Raw genomic sequence first — 16,350 nt, 5'->3', positions numbered from 1 at the left:
TGGAATCAAGTAGCAGCCATATCCAGTCTCACTGGACAAGAGGAATAAGTTTTCAAGACCTAATTTTCAAGGCATGAAAGCATCCTGATGGATTAACACCATTTCATATCCATCCTATAAGGTACAGAAACACAAATGTACAATAGGGGAAAAATCTGACTTTTCACATAGAGTGTGAAGTCTTCTTTTCAATGCCTTTTGTCATAGTATTACTGCTCCTTATCTTGGAAACTAGCCAATTTTTGAAGATGAGTTTTAACTTATTATACTCAAAATTATTCCTTTTCTTTCCCCCTCTATTTTTCCCAGCAAAGTTGATGCACAAAATGTTTCCCTTAGGATCCAATTATACTGTGGTTAAAAAAAATTGCTTTTCAAATCCATTGTTTCTTACAGTATTTTGCAGCTGACAATTGGATTATATTCAACAATATATCTCTGATGAATGCTCACATTTTAAGAAGCCTATTGTCTGAAATTTGTTCCCAATGTAAGGGTTTAGCCTTTTTTGCTACTAAGGTCATAATGTTACTGAATCTTTTATTCACTAGCTTTGGCAACACACATGTGCCAGTTTGTTTTGTTACTCCAAAAGCAACCTGATTATTGTGCCCTGAAATTTCTTCCCTACATTGGGATAAAAAACTAGTAGTCATGGACCTTTCATCTGAAATTGTCTGTGATTGTGAGTTGGATGAAAAAAGGGAAAATACTTTTTTATGGAGAAAGAGACAACAAAAGTGTATAACTTTACAGAGGCAAGATGGCAATGTCTTTATATTATTATTTTCAATGTATCTATCCCAGATTTATTTCAGTGCTCAGGGTTAGCAGTAATAGCAGCCTATACCCATTTAGGTTACTATGTACTTCCATAACTTTGCCTTTGTCTTTGGTGTCATGGGTGGCTATGTAAATTTGATTAATAAAAATAAATAAATAACCTGGAACTCCCGGTGCTGGTTGAAAGGTACATGGCATCCCTAAGCCACAGAGACTGATGGTGAAATCTCATAGCAATGTAAATATTTGCATTGTTAGAATGATTGGGAAGAATGCTCTTAAGCTATGGTGGCCCAGGCCAGTAGCTATTCAGCTTTAACCTATGGTCAACTCAAGAAATACCCATTCCATGCTTTTAATTGATAGGATACCCCTCAAATCTTGCGTTATCCTGATCACAATTTGTTAGAGAAATCACCACAATGAGTCGAGTCAATTCTCTTTTTTTACATTTTATTTAGTTTAACTTCCTTTTTAAATCATGCAATTCTGTTATTGTTGGTAAAAATGGATGATTATAACTATTTTTTAATTTAAAAAAAAGCACCTCATATATCTCAGCTTCTCTTACACTGTAAAATTATTATGATGACTTACAACTTCCCAAGGATGCTTCATAATGGAGAAGAGATGCTTGAGACAATCGGTTATGAGTTTCATTTATTCAAAGCACTTTGTGTTGGTTTGGGAGCCTCCTTGGTCCTTTCATTGACTTCGGAAGCCTATTTAGGTCTGTGAAAGTTCTGAAGGACATATTGGAGCAACATGAAGCTAAGCAGTGCAGACTTTGCTCTTAAGAAGAGGGTGGGACAGTTGTTCCTTCAGGATCAAAGTCCTGTTTCAGTTCAAGTAGCATCAAAGCAAAGATCCCCTTTAAAGTTTAGCAAAGACCAAATTACCACCTTTAGCCAAATTCCGTCATTAGATGCTCTTATATCATAATCTGACCCTGAGCTTCCCTTACATATATTACAGAATTCAGCTGCCTGAACACAATTATTATCGTCTAGTAGATAATTTTTTCTTTGATTTATTGCTTCATCTTAATGGTCCCTGTAAAGAGAGTCTATAAACATAAAATTTAATCAGATGGAAGCCTTTCAGTAAATCAAGAGCTGAGTTTTACTTATTTGTTTTAGCTTAATGCTTTATATTTAAGTTGGTCTCAGTTATTGAAGTGAATTCTATTCCTTTACTCAGCACTGGGAATAACTAGTTTCTTCAGTGTGGAATTAATTTACACTGGAAATCTCTCACAAAGAAGTTGGTTAAGCTAGAGGCAGTGTCTAAGAGATGGATCTTACGTTATCTTGTATGAATCAATTCTGAAAAAATTTCAGAAAAATCATAAATAAGTCTAATCTCGATTGAAAGAGGAATTGTGAATAATTAATGAGTCTTTTTCAAACACCAGTAAAAATGGCAAAATTGCTTTACTACTGGTGTATCTGTATCTGCTTAGAAGGTTATCTGTGGAAATTTCACAACATTAGTGAAAGAAAATGTTCTTGAAATGTTATTTCCAAATCCGGATCAGTTCCATGTGGATTGAATCTCTTTGACATAAGTTAGCAATAGCCATCTGATCAGCTAACAATGCAGAATAGAACAGAACAATAGAGTTGGAAGGGACCTTGAGGGCATCTAGTCCAACCCCCTGCTTAGGCAGGAAACTCTGTACCACTTTAGACGAATGGTTATCCAATCTCTTCTTTAAAACTTCTGGAAGCAAGTTATTCCACTGGTTAATTGTTCTAACTGTCAGGAAATTTCAATGTCACCTGGTCAGCTTTCTGTCCATCTAAGAATGCAAAGAATACTCAAAAAGAAACTTAGGGATCACTGGGCATCTTGATCAGACCCTTGCTCCAGCATCTCTTTGTGCTAAAATGAGAATGCAGAGAAGCATCTAACAAATAATCTTGCTTTTCATAGCAAGGAGGCAGAGGTGGTATTCAGCAGGTTCTGTAGAACCAGTAGCGGAAATTTTGAATAGTTCGGAGAACCGGCAAATACCACCTCTGACTGGAGATTTTACAGTATCCTTCCCCTGCCACGCCCACCAAGCCACTCCCACAGAACTGGTAGTAAACAAAATTGAATCCCACCACTGCAAGGAGGCTGTGAAAGAGGACCTGAGCACTGCCTTTTTAAAACTCCTCTTACAAAAGCTGTCTCCCAATTTCTGAAATGAGTTTTATTCTTGATGTGTGTGTGTATATATATTTGAATAAATTGTATTCTCATGGTACGTGCAAATTTCTTGCTCCTGGTGTTTTTGTTCAACTTATTTAACTGTTAATGAGGGATGGTGTTACTGCTGAGGTTATTAAATTTCTGGTAGATATATTTCCATCACCTTGAGGTATTTCCACTAGAAATATCCTGGCCTTCACCTTTCTGAACATAAAGTAGTCAAATGGGAGGAGGCCTGCTTTGAAGATGTATAAAAGTCAATGTGGCTGTAAGATACTGAAAAGCAGAGAGGACTGTGTAATACAAGAAGGTAATGACCTGAGAAATATGATGTAAATTCTCCTGCATCAAATTGAATAAGAAGGGATAGAAAAATGCAATTTTGTTTCCTGTATGGTACTAGGGTTTTTTTTGTGAAGCAATAAGCTGAAACAAATAAGAAAAATTGCAGCAAAATATAGGAAGACAAACTTGATAGAGGACCTGTTTGGCTCCCAGGTAGGATTCTTCACCCCTTTTTTAGGAGATTGATTAAAACAAATGGTCAGACTTGTTGCTGGGGCAAAGGAATGGCAACCTGTTTCTACTTTGCTACCAGAGGTGGTATTCAGCAGGTTCCGACCAGTTCTGGGGAATTTTGAGTAGTTTGGAGAACTGGCAAACACCACCTCTGACTGGAGATTTTACAGTATCCTTCCCCTGCCATGCACACAAAGCCATGCCCATAGAACCAGTAGTAAAAAAGTTTGAATCCCACCACTGTTTGCTACCCATGTTTTCCCATTACAGTCAGTCCCACTGAAAGTTAACATTACTGTACAAATGGACAATTCTAATTTGGCTGTTTTGTTTTACTAGGCTAACTAGCAATTTATTTTATTTTATTGATTGATTGATTTGATTTGATTTGTCAATTGCTTACAAAATAATAGGTATAAGTATAAACATGAGTAAGAATACATAAAATAGATACGATTAAATGGGGACAATAGAACAGGGACCGGAGGCACAATGGTGCACTTATGCATGCCTCCTACAGACCTCTTAGGAATGGGGTGAGGTCAATCGTGGATAGTTTGAGGTTAAATGAGTAGCGGTTTGAGGATGTAACTACAGAGTCAGATAGTGCATTCCAGGTATTGACCACTCTGTTGCTGAAGTCATACTTTCTGCAATCAAGTTTGGAGCGATTAACATTGAGTTTGTATCTGTTGTGTGCTCTTGTATTGTTGCAGTTAAAGCTGAAGTAGTCCTTGACTGGTGTGATTACATGGTGGGCAGAAAGAAATGAATATTAGCATTACTTTTTCCTGTACACTTTTCCTAATGTATAGCAATAGCAATAGCACTTAGTGTCAGCTTTGGAAGCCATATTGAGATTCGATGCTCCCACGCTGCCACAAGCCTGAGAAAGTGGGAGGGAGGATTCAATTGAGTAGCTCTAAGTAGACAAAATAAAATTCTTTTGTTAGTTCAAAGTCATTGAGTATGGCGCAGAATGAAATAAGAATCTTACTTTAGAACGGATCGTGATTGGGCCATGTGATGTGATGATGGCCAAGAGGGGATGGATTTGTAATTTTGAATATTGCAAGGAAGCCCCAAAATTTTCAGATTTGGGATTCTACAGATGTGCCAGTTTACTATCCAAATAAAGGTACCTTTGAATATGTCTGTCTTGGAGTTATTGATTGGAATGGAGGTTTGCTGGAACACTGACACTTAGACTTATATACTGCTCTATAATGCTTTACAGCCTTTTCTAAGTGGTTTACAGAGTCAGCATATTGCCCCCAACAATTTGGGTCTTCATTTTACCCACCTCGGAAGGCTGGAAGGCTGAGTCAACTTTGAGCCTGATGAGATTTGAACTGCCAAATTGCAGGCAGCCCACAGTCAGCAGAAGTAGCTTGCAGTACTGCATTCTAACCACTGGACCACCATGGCTCATACATTTTATATGCATGTTTTCATAGTGTTCTAGCATAGTATAATGGGTTAAGCATATGCATTTTTTCCAAAATACTTAACGCTATGAATGTATATTTTCCTATCAGGTATTGTACACATTGTATATATTTTTTGTATTGTGTACATTTTTGTATATACATATTGTATATACACATGTGTACATACTTACATATTTACACATAATCAGTACTGTTATCTTTCTAATGGAACAAAATTCTCCATCAACCAGTTATACCTAGTTGTTCCTCTGGAATAAAAGGCTTCCATAGAGGTCTTTTTACGCTGGCACTCTCATGTTCCTTATAACTGTACCACTTGAGTAACAAAATAATATCAAATGTCAATTCTTTAACTTTTTCCCTCCAAAATATACTTTCTGTATTAAAATTAGCTTCCTCTCATTAATCAGTGAAAAGCATTGGGTCTTTCAACTATATCTTCAAATCTCAGAACTTCTAAATTATATAGTGTTGATATAGAAAAAGTATTTTCCTCATACAAAAGAGCTCTTTTAGCAGCATGCCCTGAAAAGTTTCTCTGTGAATTATTTGGTTGAAGTTGGGCAGCATGAAAAAACACATCAAATCATCTCAATAAATATATAACAATTCCCAACCTGATTATTTTAATAGTAGATGCTCTTTTCCTTCCTTTGTTTTGCAAAGGTTAATTGTGAGGGCCAAATTATATAGCAGAGAAGAGATTTACCCAAAAACAAACCTGAAAGGATTGTATACTAAAGACAGTGGGAGTTTATGAAGAATGCTGTAAGGGCTGTTGATAGGTGGAAAGAAAAAAAAGGAAAAATACGGACTTCCGGTTGTCGGCTTTGCTGACAGCAGGGATTCGCCTTCTCTGCGATTCCTGCTGTGCTAGCCGCCTTGGTGCCTCCGATCCTGACGGATTTGGAGGCTAAGGCTGCCCTGTTGGGGCAGCTGAAGAAAGGGGGGATCCGGACGGGGGTGAGGAGCATCGCAACCCCCCCCCCAGCCGGCAATAACCCCCTTTTCTCAAGACAGTTCCAGCGGTGGTCTTTTTATGGCCACCATAAAGAAGCCAGAAATTGGATAAAGAATGCGCAGGAGGGAGAAGGAGTTTTCTTTTTTTTTTAAAGAAAGTTTTTTCTTGGTTGAACTGGGACCTTAAGGATATATTTAACACCTGGGAAAGTAATGACTTGGAAGCTATTGTTCCTGATTGATGTTTTCAGCTGCGAAGAAAAGTGACGAAAAGGGGAAGTTACTCTCCCTCCCCTATGGAATTAACAAATGGACAAGGGAAACCAGCCTTTTGGTAGAAGGTAAAACCTAAACTCCTTTGTTATAAGTGGGAAGGGAGAGGCTTGGGAAAACAAATTTTTACTCTAAGACTTTGCTGGAGGAGATGCCTTGAAGATAAAGAGAATTTTCTTTCCCTAATTTGACTTCACCCCTAGAAGAGAAACTGTAAAAAGAAGAAGCTTCTACTCTGCCTGGACTGTTTGATGACTGTGGGACTTTGGGACTTTTGGGAACTGTTTTAAGCCTTGAAATAACTGATTGGTTTAAGAAGAGGATACAGAAAGAGAAGAAGAAACTTTAAAATGGCTCTATCTCTTGATGAACTAAAAAAACAATATCTAAAAACAAAGAAAGAAGGCAAAGATGTTATGGGAGAAGCCCTTTGTTTCCTAGATATGGCGCTTGCTATGTGTCAGCAAATTAAACAACAGCTGGAAGAAATCGAGGAAGAAGAAGCCATTTTTAATGAACTAAACGGTGTGACTAAGAAAGAAAGGAGAAAGAGAGGAGCGAAAAGGAAGGACTTAAGAAATAAAAAAATATTTATGAAAGAGAAAAAGAAGATGCAAAAACAACAGAATGCTAGAAAGCAAAAGGAAAGAGGAATGCAGAAAGGGGAAATTAAGAAGGCAGAGGTTTTGAGAGGAGGGGGTAAAAAGTTTAGGCGGGCTAAGAAGGAAAGGGAAAAGGGGAAAAAAGTTACAAAGATATAAGACAAGATGGAGATAAGGAAATTTTTTCAGGGATAATGGGTAATATATGGGGTTTTTTTTTTTAAAAAAGGGGGGGATTCTGCAAAGTACACATGAGTATTGTAATAGTGGTATTTGTATTATAAGTAGATAACCAGAACTTTTTAAGATCTAATAAAAGGCTAAAATATCAAGGTATAACTTTAAAAGGTTTAATAATGAATGATAATAAGTTTTAATAAAATACTAAAGGGAATGTTTAAAATATTAGTTTGAATATAGAGTTTAATGGATTAATGTGTTGATTGTTATGGATTTATTATTGTAGTATTGGTTTTTGAAATAGTAGAATGTACTAAGCAGAATCTGATTGGGATTTAGGTGTTATTTTAAATTTTAACTTAGGGGAATGATAGAAAGGCATCATACTCCGATTAGTGATTCCAGGGGAAACTATTCTTTCTTAAATTGGAAATGAGACAGATGTAAATGGAGAAATGGACAAAAGATATAAAAATATTTTTTTAAAAAAAGCAAGATTAAATATATAAAACAGAATTAAGATGAGGCAAAAGTGGAGAGGAGTTATATAATAGATATAGAATGGTAAATAAGATGGGTAATGGTATATAAGAAAAGTGTGAATACAACTGAGTCCATACAAAAAGAGGTAATCTGGGGCCAAGTTACTTTCTAGAAGAAAGCTTTATGTTTTTTATGTCTGTGTTTTATGTGTGTGTGTTTAATTAAGAATTAAATAATAAAATCTCGGAAGAAGACTAGATGAGAATAATTATAAACAAGCCAGAGGGAAATATAAAGTTGATGACTGGATAGCAGATAAATCAGAAAGGAAATATGATTGAATAATGATTAAAGAGAAACAATGTGGAATTTGGTAAAGGGAATTTACGTGTTTATATGGAAATGGGATAAATTATAAGTATGTGATATAAAGCAATATGTTACCTGCCTTGTAAGGATCTACAATGGAAAGAGGTTTTATGTTTTTAATGTTTAATGATGTTTTGTCTTGTTTGTTTGTTTGTAAAATCAATAAAACTTGTTTTTTAAAAAAAGGAAAAATACTGATTTTTGTCATCTATAACTCCTTCATGATTTAGCTAGATTGCATCAAGAGTTTATTAATTCCCTAAAAAAGACACATTCTGGGGTGGAGAAAATTAATGGAGAAAATAACAGAAGAAATGGAGTTTATCATGGCAGTTTGGAATCTTTTTAAGCTTCTAATAACTCTTGACCATGCAGCTTCTTTACTGTATGATATAGTATAATGGCCATGCGTTGGCAGCCTCTGAAAGGAAAAGGAATTTCCAGTGCAATCCTCATATCAAAAGTAGTGTCCCAGTAACTTTTTCTAGAATTTCCCACCCAGAAATCACCTACGCATGAGCCCTGTCAAACAATTGCTTATAACAGCAGACTTCCTTTAACAATTTTAACAATGAATCCTGTGAGAAAGTCCCCATAAATACTTGAGATCAAATCCATCCAAGACAGGTACCCTCACTATAATTTTCCCTTAAGAAGGAAGCAGAAGTGAAAGAAATGTGAGAAAATGCCTATTAATAACTTATCAAATTATTCCTTGGTTCATGTTAAGAATTCTTCCAGAAAATTATGTTTCTTGTGTCTTTGTTTGGTATATAGTAAATTGCAAGACCATAAAATATATAAAGAGGGGCTATTTTTATTTTGCTGGGATGCAGGTTGTTATTTCCTATTTCAAAGCTAACTAAAGCCATCTAAATTAGCTTAAGAAGGAAAAATGAAAACTCAGCCTTCTTAAATGAAATCATTTGGCTAAATCTATTCAAACAGTGATGAAAATAAATGGAATCTCAGTTCTTTTAGAAGTGCTATATTCTAAGCCTCAAGATCTTTCATCAATGGACATGGTTGAAAGGGTGATGGGGAGTGTAAATTACCCAAAGGGCTACAGTTCCTTTTTATTATTTAAATAATGCTAGATGGAATTTGCTCATATGTATATATTCTGCTAGTTCTTCTGCAATACTTATGGGGAAACAAAAATGTAAATAATTTCCAGGGCAATGAAATAACAATGCATTGTGAAAATATTTGGACAACAACCCATGCAAGCAGTATTCATGTATTAATTGGTACTTGAACAAGAATAAAAATAAAGTATTTTCAATTGATAGAATGATGCCACTGGTACAACCCCCTACATTCTTCAGTAATGATTTTTTTTTAAAGAAAACACATACCACTAATCAAAACAGTCTTGCTGTAAAACTGGACCAGCAGAGGAAACCTTTCCTGCCATATGAACAGAAACCCATTTTCATTTTTTTTAAAAAAAGTCTTCAAAAGAATCAAACATTTTAAAAATTCTGTCAAGATCTTTAAAATTGGAAGAAATAGAAAAGCAAAATACAAATGGTGCTCAGAGCTAAAAGATGGCAGGAATGTTTGATTTGTTTGATTACGTGTTCTCAGTTCGGACTATACAGTTTCGCCAAAAATACAATGTCTGCAATGAACTGGAAGCATTCATCTCCCACTCTCAGTTTCAAATCAATGTAAGGCATATTGTTTGAAAGGTACAGGCCATATTTTTCAAAAACCAGAGAAGCCCCTTTTAGGAAATTTGGGGCAATCAATAGAAACAGTGAAAAGTACTTTAAATGTTGATAAGAAATTAACAGTGGCTGACAAAAAGTTCTATGAAGTCCATCTTTATTATAAATCCAATCACAGCTTTGGAATCTGAAACGTGAATTTTTCTTTACAAAATGTAATGTTTTTGATCTTTTTCTTTCAAGACTAACAAAAACTGAAAACCAAATCTATAGTCTCTGGAGTTTCTTGTAGAACTTGCAGAACATACGTTTAGCAGTCAGAAGGCCATGGAACCAACTCAAGTTTCAGAACTATTTGTGTTCTACCAAACTGGCTGAATTTACAATTCATAGATTTACATGGTGAAAAATACATTGCTAGCAAGAGGATGAATATATATCAGATTTCAGTTTTAATCTACATCTGGAATTATGGGTGATACATGCATGCTATTGGACATCTTCATATTGCCCGCAGTGTTCCATATGCTGAAATAGAGATGCGTCTTCTGAGTATTCCACCAATTCAAAATCCACATATGCTTTTTACTGTGTGGATTTGGTTACAAATTATCATAAATGGAGATCTTTTGTGCCTACAAATGTCTAATCCCATGATAAAATAGGGTTGTAGAAAATAAATAAATAAATCTATCCCAGCAGTGAACTGTTGGCGTTAATGCTCCATAAATCTGTTCATCGACCTTATGAGAATTGTTCATGCAGACAATTTTTATACAGCAATTATTACTCTGTTTTTGAAACACTAGCATATAAAAAGAGAACATCTTTTCTCAGTGACATAAAGCTAAGACAGCTCCCAAAACAATCCTAAACACATATTTTTAATAGAGAATTCATGTATATAATATTATTTCCCACGGATAGGGAGGTCTGTTGCTTGATAAAGTATGAAGATGTTTTTTGCAGTAGCTATTTTATTATTTTTGTCATATCTAGGTTATTCTTAAGAGCACAATTTTAAGTGCTTATACCAGTTACACCTGTGTTCTTTAAGATGAGATGGGGGAAGCTTAACCTGAGAGGGAGGAAGCTTAACCTTTGAGTGAACTAAATGTATAATTTAACTCCAAAATGTTCCAGAATCTTCTGCTTATTCCTTTCTTGTATTTGCTTGCCCAGAATAGCATAGTTCATCCAGTTATAACCACAGGCTTTTCTACCTACTCAGTCTCCTTGTAACTAATAAAGGACATGAAGCAATCTCCCACAAATGCTTCTTAAACATTTCCTATTTCTTCATGAAGGATGGGAACCTTCTGACCGGCAGATCTAAATCAGTGCAATATTCAATGCCCTTCTTTCTCTTGCATGGTCTCACTACCTCATTATCATTAATTTTTCTCTCAGCATTCTCAACATTCATAGAAAAAAAGCATGTACAACATTCATGTACTCTTGAGTTAAACACATAACATCCAAACTGGTCCCAAACTGGAGAGAAGCTGCTGACTTGAAAATTAGATCACTACTGTACAAACAACTTTCCATTTAAAATTTGATTAAAGAGAACTTACCCGTTTCCTCAGATTGCAGGTTAGAGTGAGGTTCCTTGAGAAAGAGTTTGCAAAAGCTGTATAAAAGTCCAGAACTTTCAGCAAAGCTTCCCGTTTGATAATGTGCAAATCGCAGTAGGTTAGGGCCCGTACATTGGCACACGCATGAGCTAGAGTGGTCTCTTTCCAGAAGATGTCCCCAAAAACATCCCCTTTACCTGTTAAAGGAATGGAAAAGGTGATTAAAAACCAAAGCTAATAGAAAATAAATAAATGAATAAAGGTTAACATTGTCATTTCTTAAAAGTAGCAATTCAACCTGCAGCAAGAAAAAGTGGCTGTCATCTAGAGTCACTATAGATAAATAAGAAGTGAAATTTTTGGAGAAGGAGAGGCACCATCGCTTTAATCCTTTATCACAAGGAAATTGTGAATAGCTTATTTAATAAGTTACGATTTCTGTGGTTACTCCCATCAAAGCTCACAGGTACTAAAGTAGTTCTTCAGAATTAAAGGTTTTGGGCTACAGCAATCAGCATTTGCTCTTTCACAAGTCCTCATGCCTAAATTAGCATTTATAGTAGGAAATCTAAGTCTTCATCATAACAACTGGTGGTGTTTTATGTCTGTGCAATGAAATTACAAATCTCACAACTCCCTGGAATTTTAAGTAAATGTTTAAGCTATGCCACCATGGGTTCTACCATTCAAACCAGTGTAGCACAAACTCTCTCTTGCAATAAAACACTTGGTGTGGTTCTTCACAGCAACCCTGTATGTCTGGTTTTTGACCATGCCCCTTCTTAATACACCAATAAGTTGAAACTTTTTGTTTACTCTCTGTGTGTGTGTGTGTGTGTGTGTGTGTGTGTATTTGTGTATGTGTCTGCTTGAATCTGTGTGCATTTCTGGCAACTACTGCATGATAGTTTTCTTGGAATTTCTTTGAAACTAGTTTATTGCTACCTTCTTCTTCCTAGGGCTGAGAGTGAGTGATTGGCCCAAGATCACCCAGCTGACTTTTGCCCTAAATGGGACTAGAACTTCTGGTCTCTAGCTGGTACCTTAGCCACTACACCAAACTGGCTCTCAGTGAAACAGCAATTGTTAGTGGCATTGCACAGCCTTTCTGTGTTTGACCACTAGGGACAATCAATGTACCAATAAAGACTTTGCATACTTCTCCGCAAAATACTTACTTTGCATATGCTACCATATTAGCTAGATTGATATTCTCAAAGATTTCATAGCCTCCTTCCCCTCTCAGCTCAGCTTTCCTTTCTCTACCATCTCTGACCTTGTGGTTTATATCTGTATCTGACTCGCTCACTTTCCAATAGCACACACATGGCTTTTGCTAAACTTGAGCCAATCAGAATTTCTTATTATTACATTATTTCTTAAATAATGCTTATCTTTGGTTTTTTTCCCCATACACATGAGCACCCACCTCTAGAATATTTTCTTTAAAATGCTGTCATCTTAATTTGGTGTTTCTCAACCTTACCAGTTCTAAATGTATGGACATCAATTCCCAGACTGGTTAGGGAATTCTGGGAGTTGAAATCCACACTTTTTAAAGTTGCTGAGCTTGAAAAGCATTGTTCTACATGTTCCTCTTTGAGTGTGCATTCTTTCTGCTACATTAAGTTATCTCCTATCCAACAATATTCCTTCCCCAAGACTACAACCAAGAAGCTTTGCCTCATTTCTCCCTGAATGCTGTGTGCACCACTGTGTGCTGCAGTGAGAAATATCTGAGATATTTCAGGGAGAAATTTCCTTCTCAGTTTCCAGAAGGTCACTTGGGACATACCAGATGGATGGCAATTCTACACTCACAGTGGCAGTATGGAAAGCAGCCTCAAAACCAAATTATGGAGCTTCTGAATTATGAAATGAAACTGTAAGAAGACATGTGTCCACTGTGAATTTATACCACATTTGCAACATTTAAAAAAAAATCCAGATGTTTTGAGCTATAACTGACCACTATACTTCCTGATTGATAACTATTTTATCTTAAAGAGATAAAAAAGGGACTCAGTGGTTAGAATGCAGTACTGCAGGATACTTCTGCTGACTGCTGGCTGGCTGCAATTTGGCAGATCGAGTCTCACCAGACTCAAGATTGACTCAGCCTTCCATCCCTTCCGAGGTTGGTAAAATGAGGACCCAGCTTGTTGGGGGCAATATGTTGACTCTGTAAACTGCCTAGAGAGGGCTGTAAAAGCACTGTGAAGCGGTATATAAGTCTAAGTGCTATTGCTATTGCTATCTTCTCAAACTTCTTGAGGTCAGCTTGGAAAAAGTCTGAATGGAAATATAATGTACCATTAGTACAGATAGTGCTCGTTTGCTGACCATTCATTCAGGGACCATTTGAAGTTAAGGCAATGCTAATTAAGATGAACTTATAACCATCCTTAAAGTTGCAGCCATTATGGTGCTCTTGCAGCCATATGATCCCCATTTGTGATCTCCACAGCCAGCTTCTGAGAAGCAAAGTCAACGGGAAAGCTAGTAGGAAGTTGCAGGACAGTCACAGGACATTTAGCTTTACACTTCATGGTGATTTGCTTAATGACCTCAGCCAGAACTGCCAGACTTCTATTGTAAGTCAGGTGCATTTGCATGATTTTTTTTAATTTTATGACCACATTGCTTAGCCACAGAGTTGTCAGTCCCAAATACAGTCAGTAAGTGAAAGGTATCTGTGCTACTTAGTACATCATTAAGGACGACAAAAACTAATTGGTACTTTTTTTCTACACTAGAGATCTGTCAGATACTAGATTTCATACTTGTATGATTCTTCTGAAGATGCATCAAAATATTGGTCATTGAAAATAAATAATTATGAGAGACTTCCAGAGAAACCCAAATAGGTTTCATTTCTTTTGATTCAGTGGCTCTGTTAAAAATATATAATCCCAAATGCTGCCAATTGGTCAACTGTGAAATAGACATCTGCTTAATTATTTTTTTAATTAGAAGCCTACCAAAATGAAATTATGAGTTTTGTTTGCACAAAAGAAAAAAGAGCCATGTTGCAAAAATAATAAAATAGTCACTTGTGTCTATGCTTTTCTAAACATTGAAGGTGAAATTATCAAATATAACATTATCCATTGAAGCTTTTTTGTGTGGAAGAACTGGGATTTGAATAAATTAGTTACATGGAACTTTTAGTGCAAGAAAATAACTTCAGAGGTTCCATGGTGTATTCCTCTGTCAGAAATTGGGTCTTGTTATTGTTCTCCAAGGCTAGATTCTTTTAAAACTTTCTGCCATTCAAAGAAACAATAACTTCTGCTTTCAAAAAAGAAGACAAATCCAATGAAATTCTCAGATATAGAATGTGTTCTGACAGTTAATTCAATTAGAAGGTGGCCAAGGATTGTTTGTATGTGTCCTGCCATTCATTGTATATTCAGTTACTCAGTACTCTGCAGCTTCTCTGGCTTCCCACGAGAGGACTTCATGAAACAATGCCTCTGATTGGTTTTTATTATTATTATTTTATTTTTTTTGCTATCCTTGCTACTGGGGGAAAGTTCAACCATTAAGATATTTTTGGAAAGCTATTTCCTCCTCAAGGCTAAATTTGGAGAAATTATCCGTCCAATTTCTCTGTCCAGAAATCTGATGATTTTCAAAAGATGTTAATATCTAGCTTTAACTCCTACAATAGCACCCAAAGGGAAATGGCAAGAGAAGCACAATGTCCTGTGGTCAGATGTACTTCTGAACTGGTCCTACTAATCCAGTAATTCCAGTGTTTGCTCAATCTTGGCAAGTTTAAGATGTGTGAACTTCAGATTTCAGAATTCAACTCCCATGCTGGCTAGAGAATTCTGGCATCGTAAAGTTGCCAAGTTTGAGAAACACTGTATAAACACTCAACTCAGAATCTCATATTTTCATACTTGTAGTATGAGTATGAGTAAGTGCAAACTTATCTCAAACCTTACTTCCAAACTCTGCCTGAGTGAGACAGCCATCTCAAAAATGAAGGAATGGGTGCCAGACTACACTATAGATACTAGCTCAAAAGTTTGGGAAGATGCCAACACAATGAATATCACTTTCTCTGTTGTCTGCATATCTCATTCCACCAGCCTGCTTCTATTTTATCTACTAAATGAAGTAGAGTATGGTAGCAAGGGACTATCACACTGTACTCTTATACAACTGAATCCTGCCCAGAAGTCACGTTAAAACAAATTAAAATAAAGTATTATAATACACTAGATATAATTAATGTATTTAATAATTTCCCCTCCTGTTACAGTTCAGCAGCAACTTTATAGAGGCTCTTGAGGCTGCACATAAGTCTTTCGCAGAAGAGGGTCACATCCCCAGGGCCAGAAAATGTGCTAAGGCACAGACACTGCTTTGTTCTAGTCCCCAAAAAGCTGGACAAGAAAAGAATTAAAAGGATGGATTGAAGCGTTAACTTTCAAGGCTGCATCTGAATCCTCCTGTTTTTTTGAAAGAGTTCTAACCAGTAGACCAAGGGCAATTTAATAAGACATGTAAAATGTACTATCAGCACTTTAAAGTATTGCTTACCAGGATTTGGGGGAGGGGTACAGGACATGGGTCATGCTGATTTGCCTTGCAGAGGCTCATCTGCTGGTGGCACTTCTGATTAGACTCTACTGGATGCTACATTTTGATAATGGTGACTTCTGTCACTCCACTTCAACAACAGAAAGTGAGTGTCACTTCTTTTCATGGCTCTTCTTTTCGGCCAAGCTTCAACAATCTGCACAACATTGTGTGTAGAAAGGACTCCTGTGATGACCCGGGGTGTGGCACAAAGGCAACACAGTCAGATAATCAATAAGAGTCCCTTTAATAGCTCCAACTTTGCCCCCGATGTCCAGGTTATCTTCTGGCTGCAGAAAAACTCTCCCAGGAACAGTCTTTGACTGCAGAAAATTAAGTCCAAAGTATGGTCAACACCAACTGTCACATTAAGTCCAATCAAGCCAAACTGAAGTAATTAGTTTGGCAGGGCAGGAGCAAGAATTCCAGATGTGAAGGCACAGCAAAACTCACACTGTTGGGAGGATGCCAGGAACACAGATTATCAAAGTCAACACAAGATAAACTCACGTTTATTCCCAGCAGCCTGCCGCATGCAGCATTCAGTTCTTATAAACTGTCTTTCCAGCAGTGGCTAATGAAGGGAACCAGGGCCCTTTCTTCCCCAGTAAGCCACGCAATCCATGTTGCTCTCTTCCCTGTTCCTTCCTGCATGCCCTTGTATGAAGATGGGGTGGGCCTGAGTCTTCCT

The 16,350-nt window shown here is 36.6% G+C and overlaps 1 protein-coding gene across 1 annotated transcript in view; it reads right to left on the bottom strand.

Moving 5' to 3' along the window:
- The window catches only part of KCNH5 (potassium voltage-gated channel subfamily H member 5), a 199,810-nt gene that overhangs the window by 13,830 nt on the left and 169,630 nt on the right, over window positions 1–16,350 (bottom strand). Inside the window, exon 9 of the mRNA XM_087932788.1 lies at window positions 11,067–11,263. Coding sequence (XP_087788914.1) covers window positions 11,067–11,263 — 197 coding nt within the window. The remainder of the gene's footprint in view (window positions 1–11,066; window positions 11,264–16,350) is intronic.

The sequence above is a fragment of the Pseudonaja textilis genome, chromosome 1, assembly GCF_049901715.1.
Source record: "Pseudonaja textilis isolate UNSWEBS1 chromosome 1, rPseTex1.2, whole genome shotgun sequence".
Lineage (NCBI taxonomy): Eukaryota > Metazoa > Chordata > Lepidosauria > Squamata > Elapidae > Pseudonaja > Pseudonaja textilis.
This window is presented reverse-complemented; position numbering and strand designations above follow the sequence as displayed.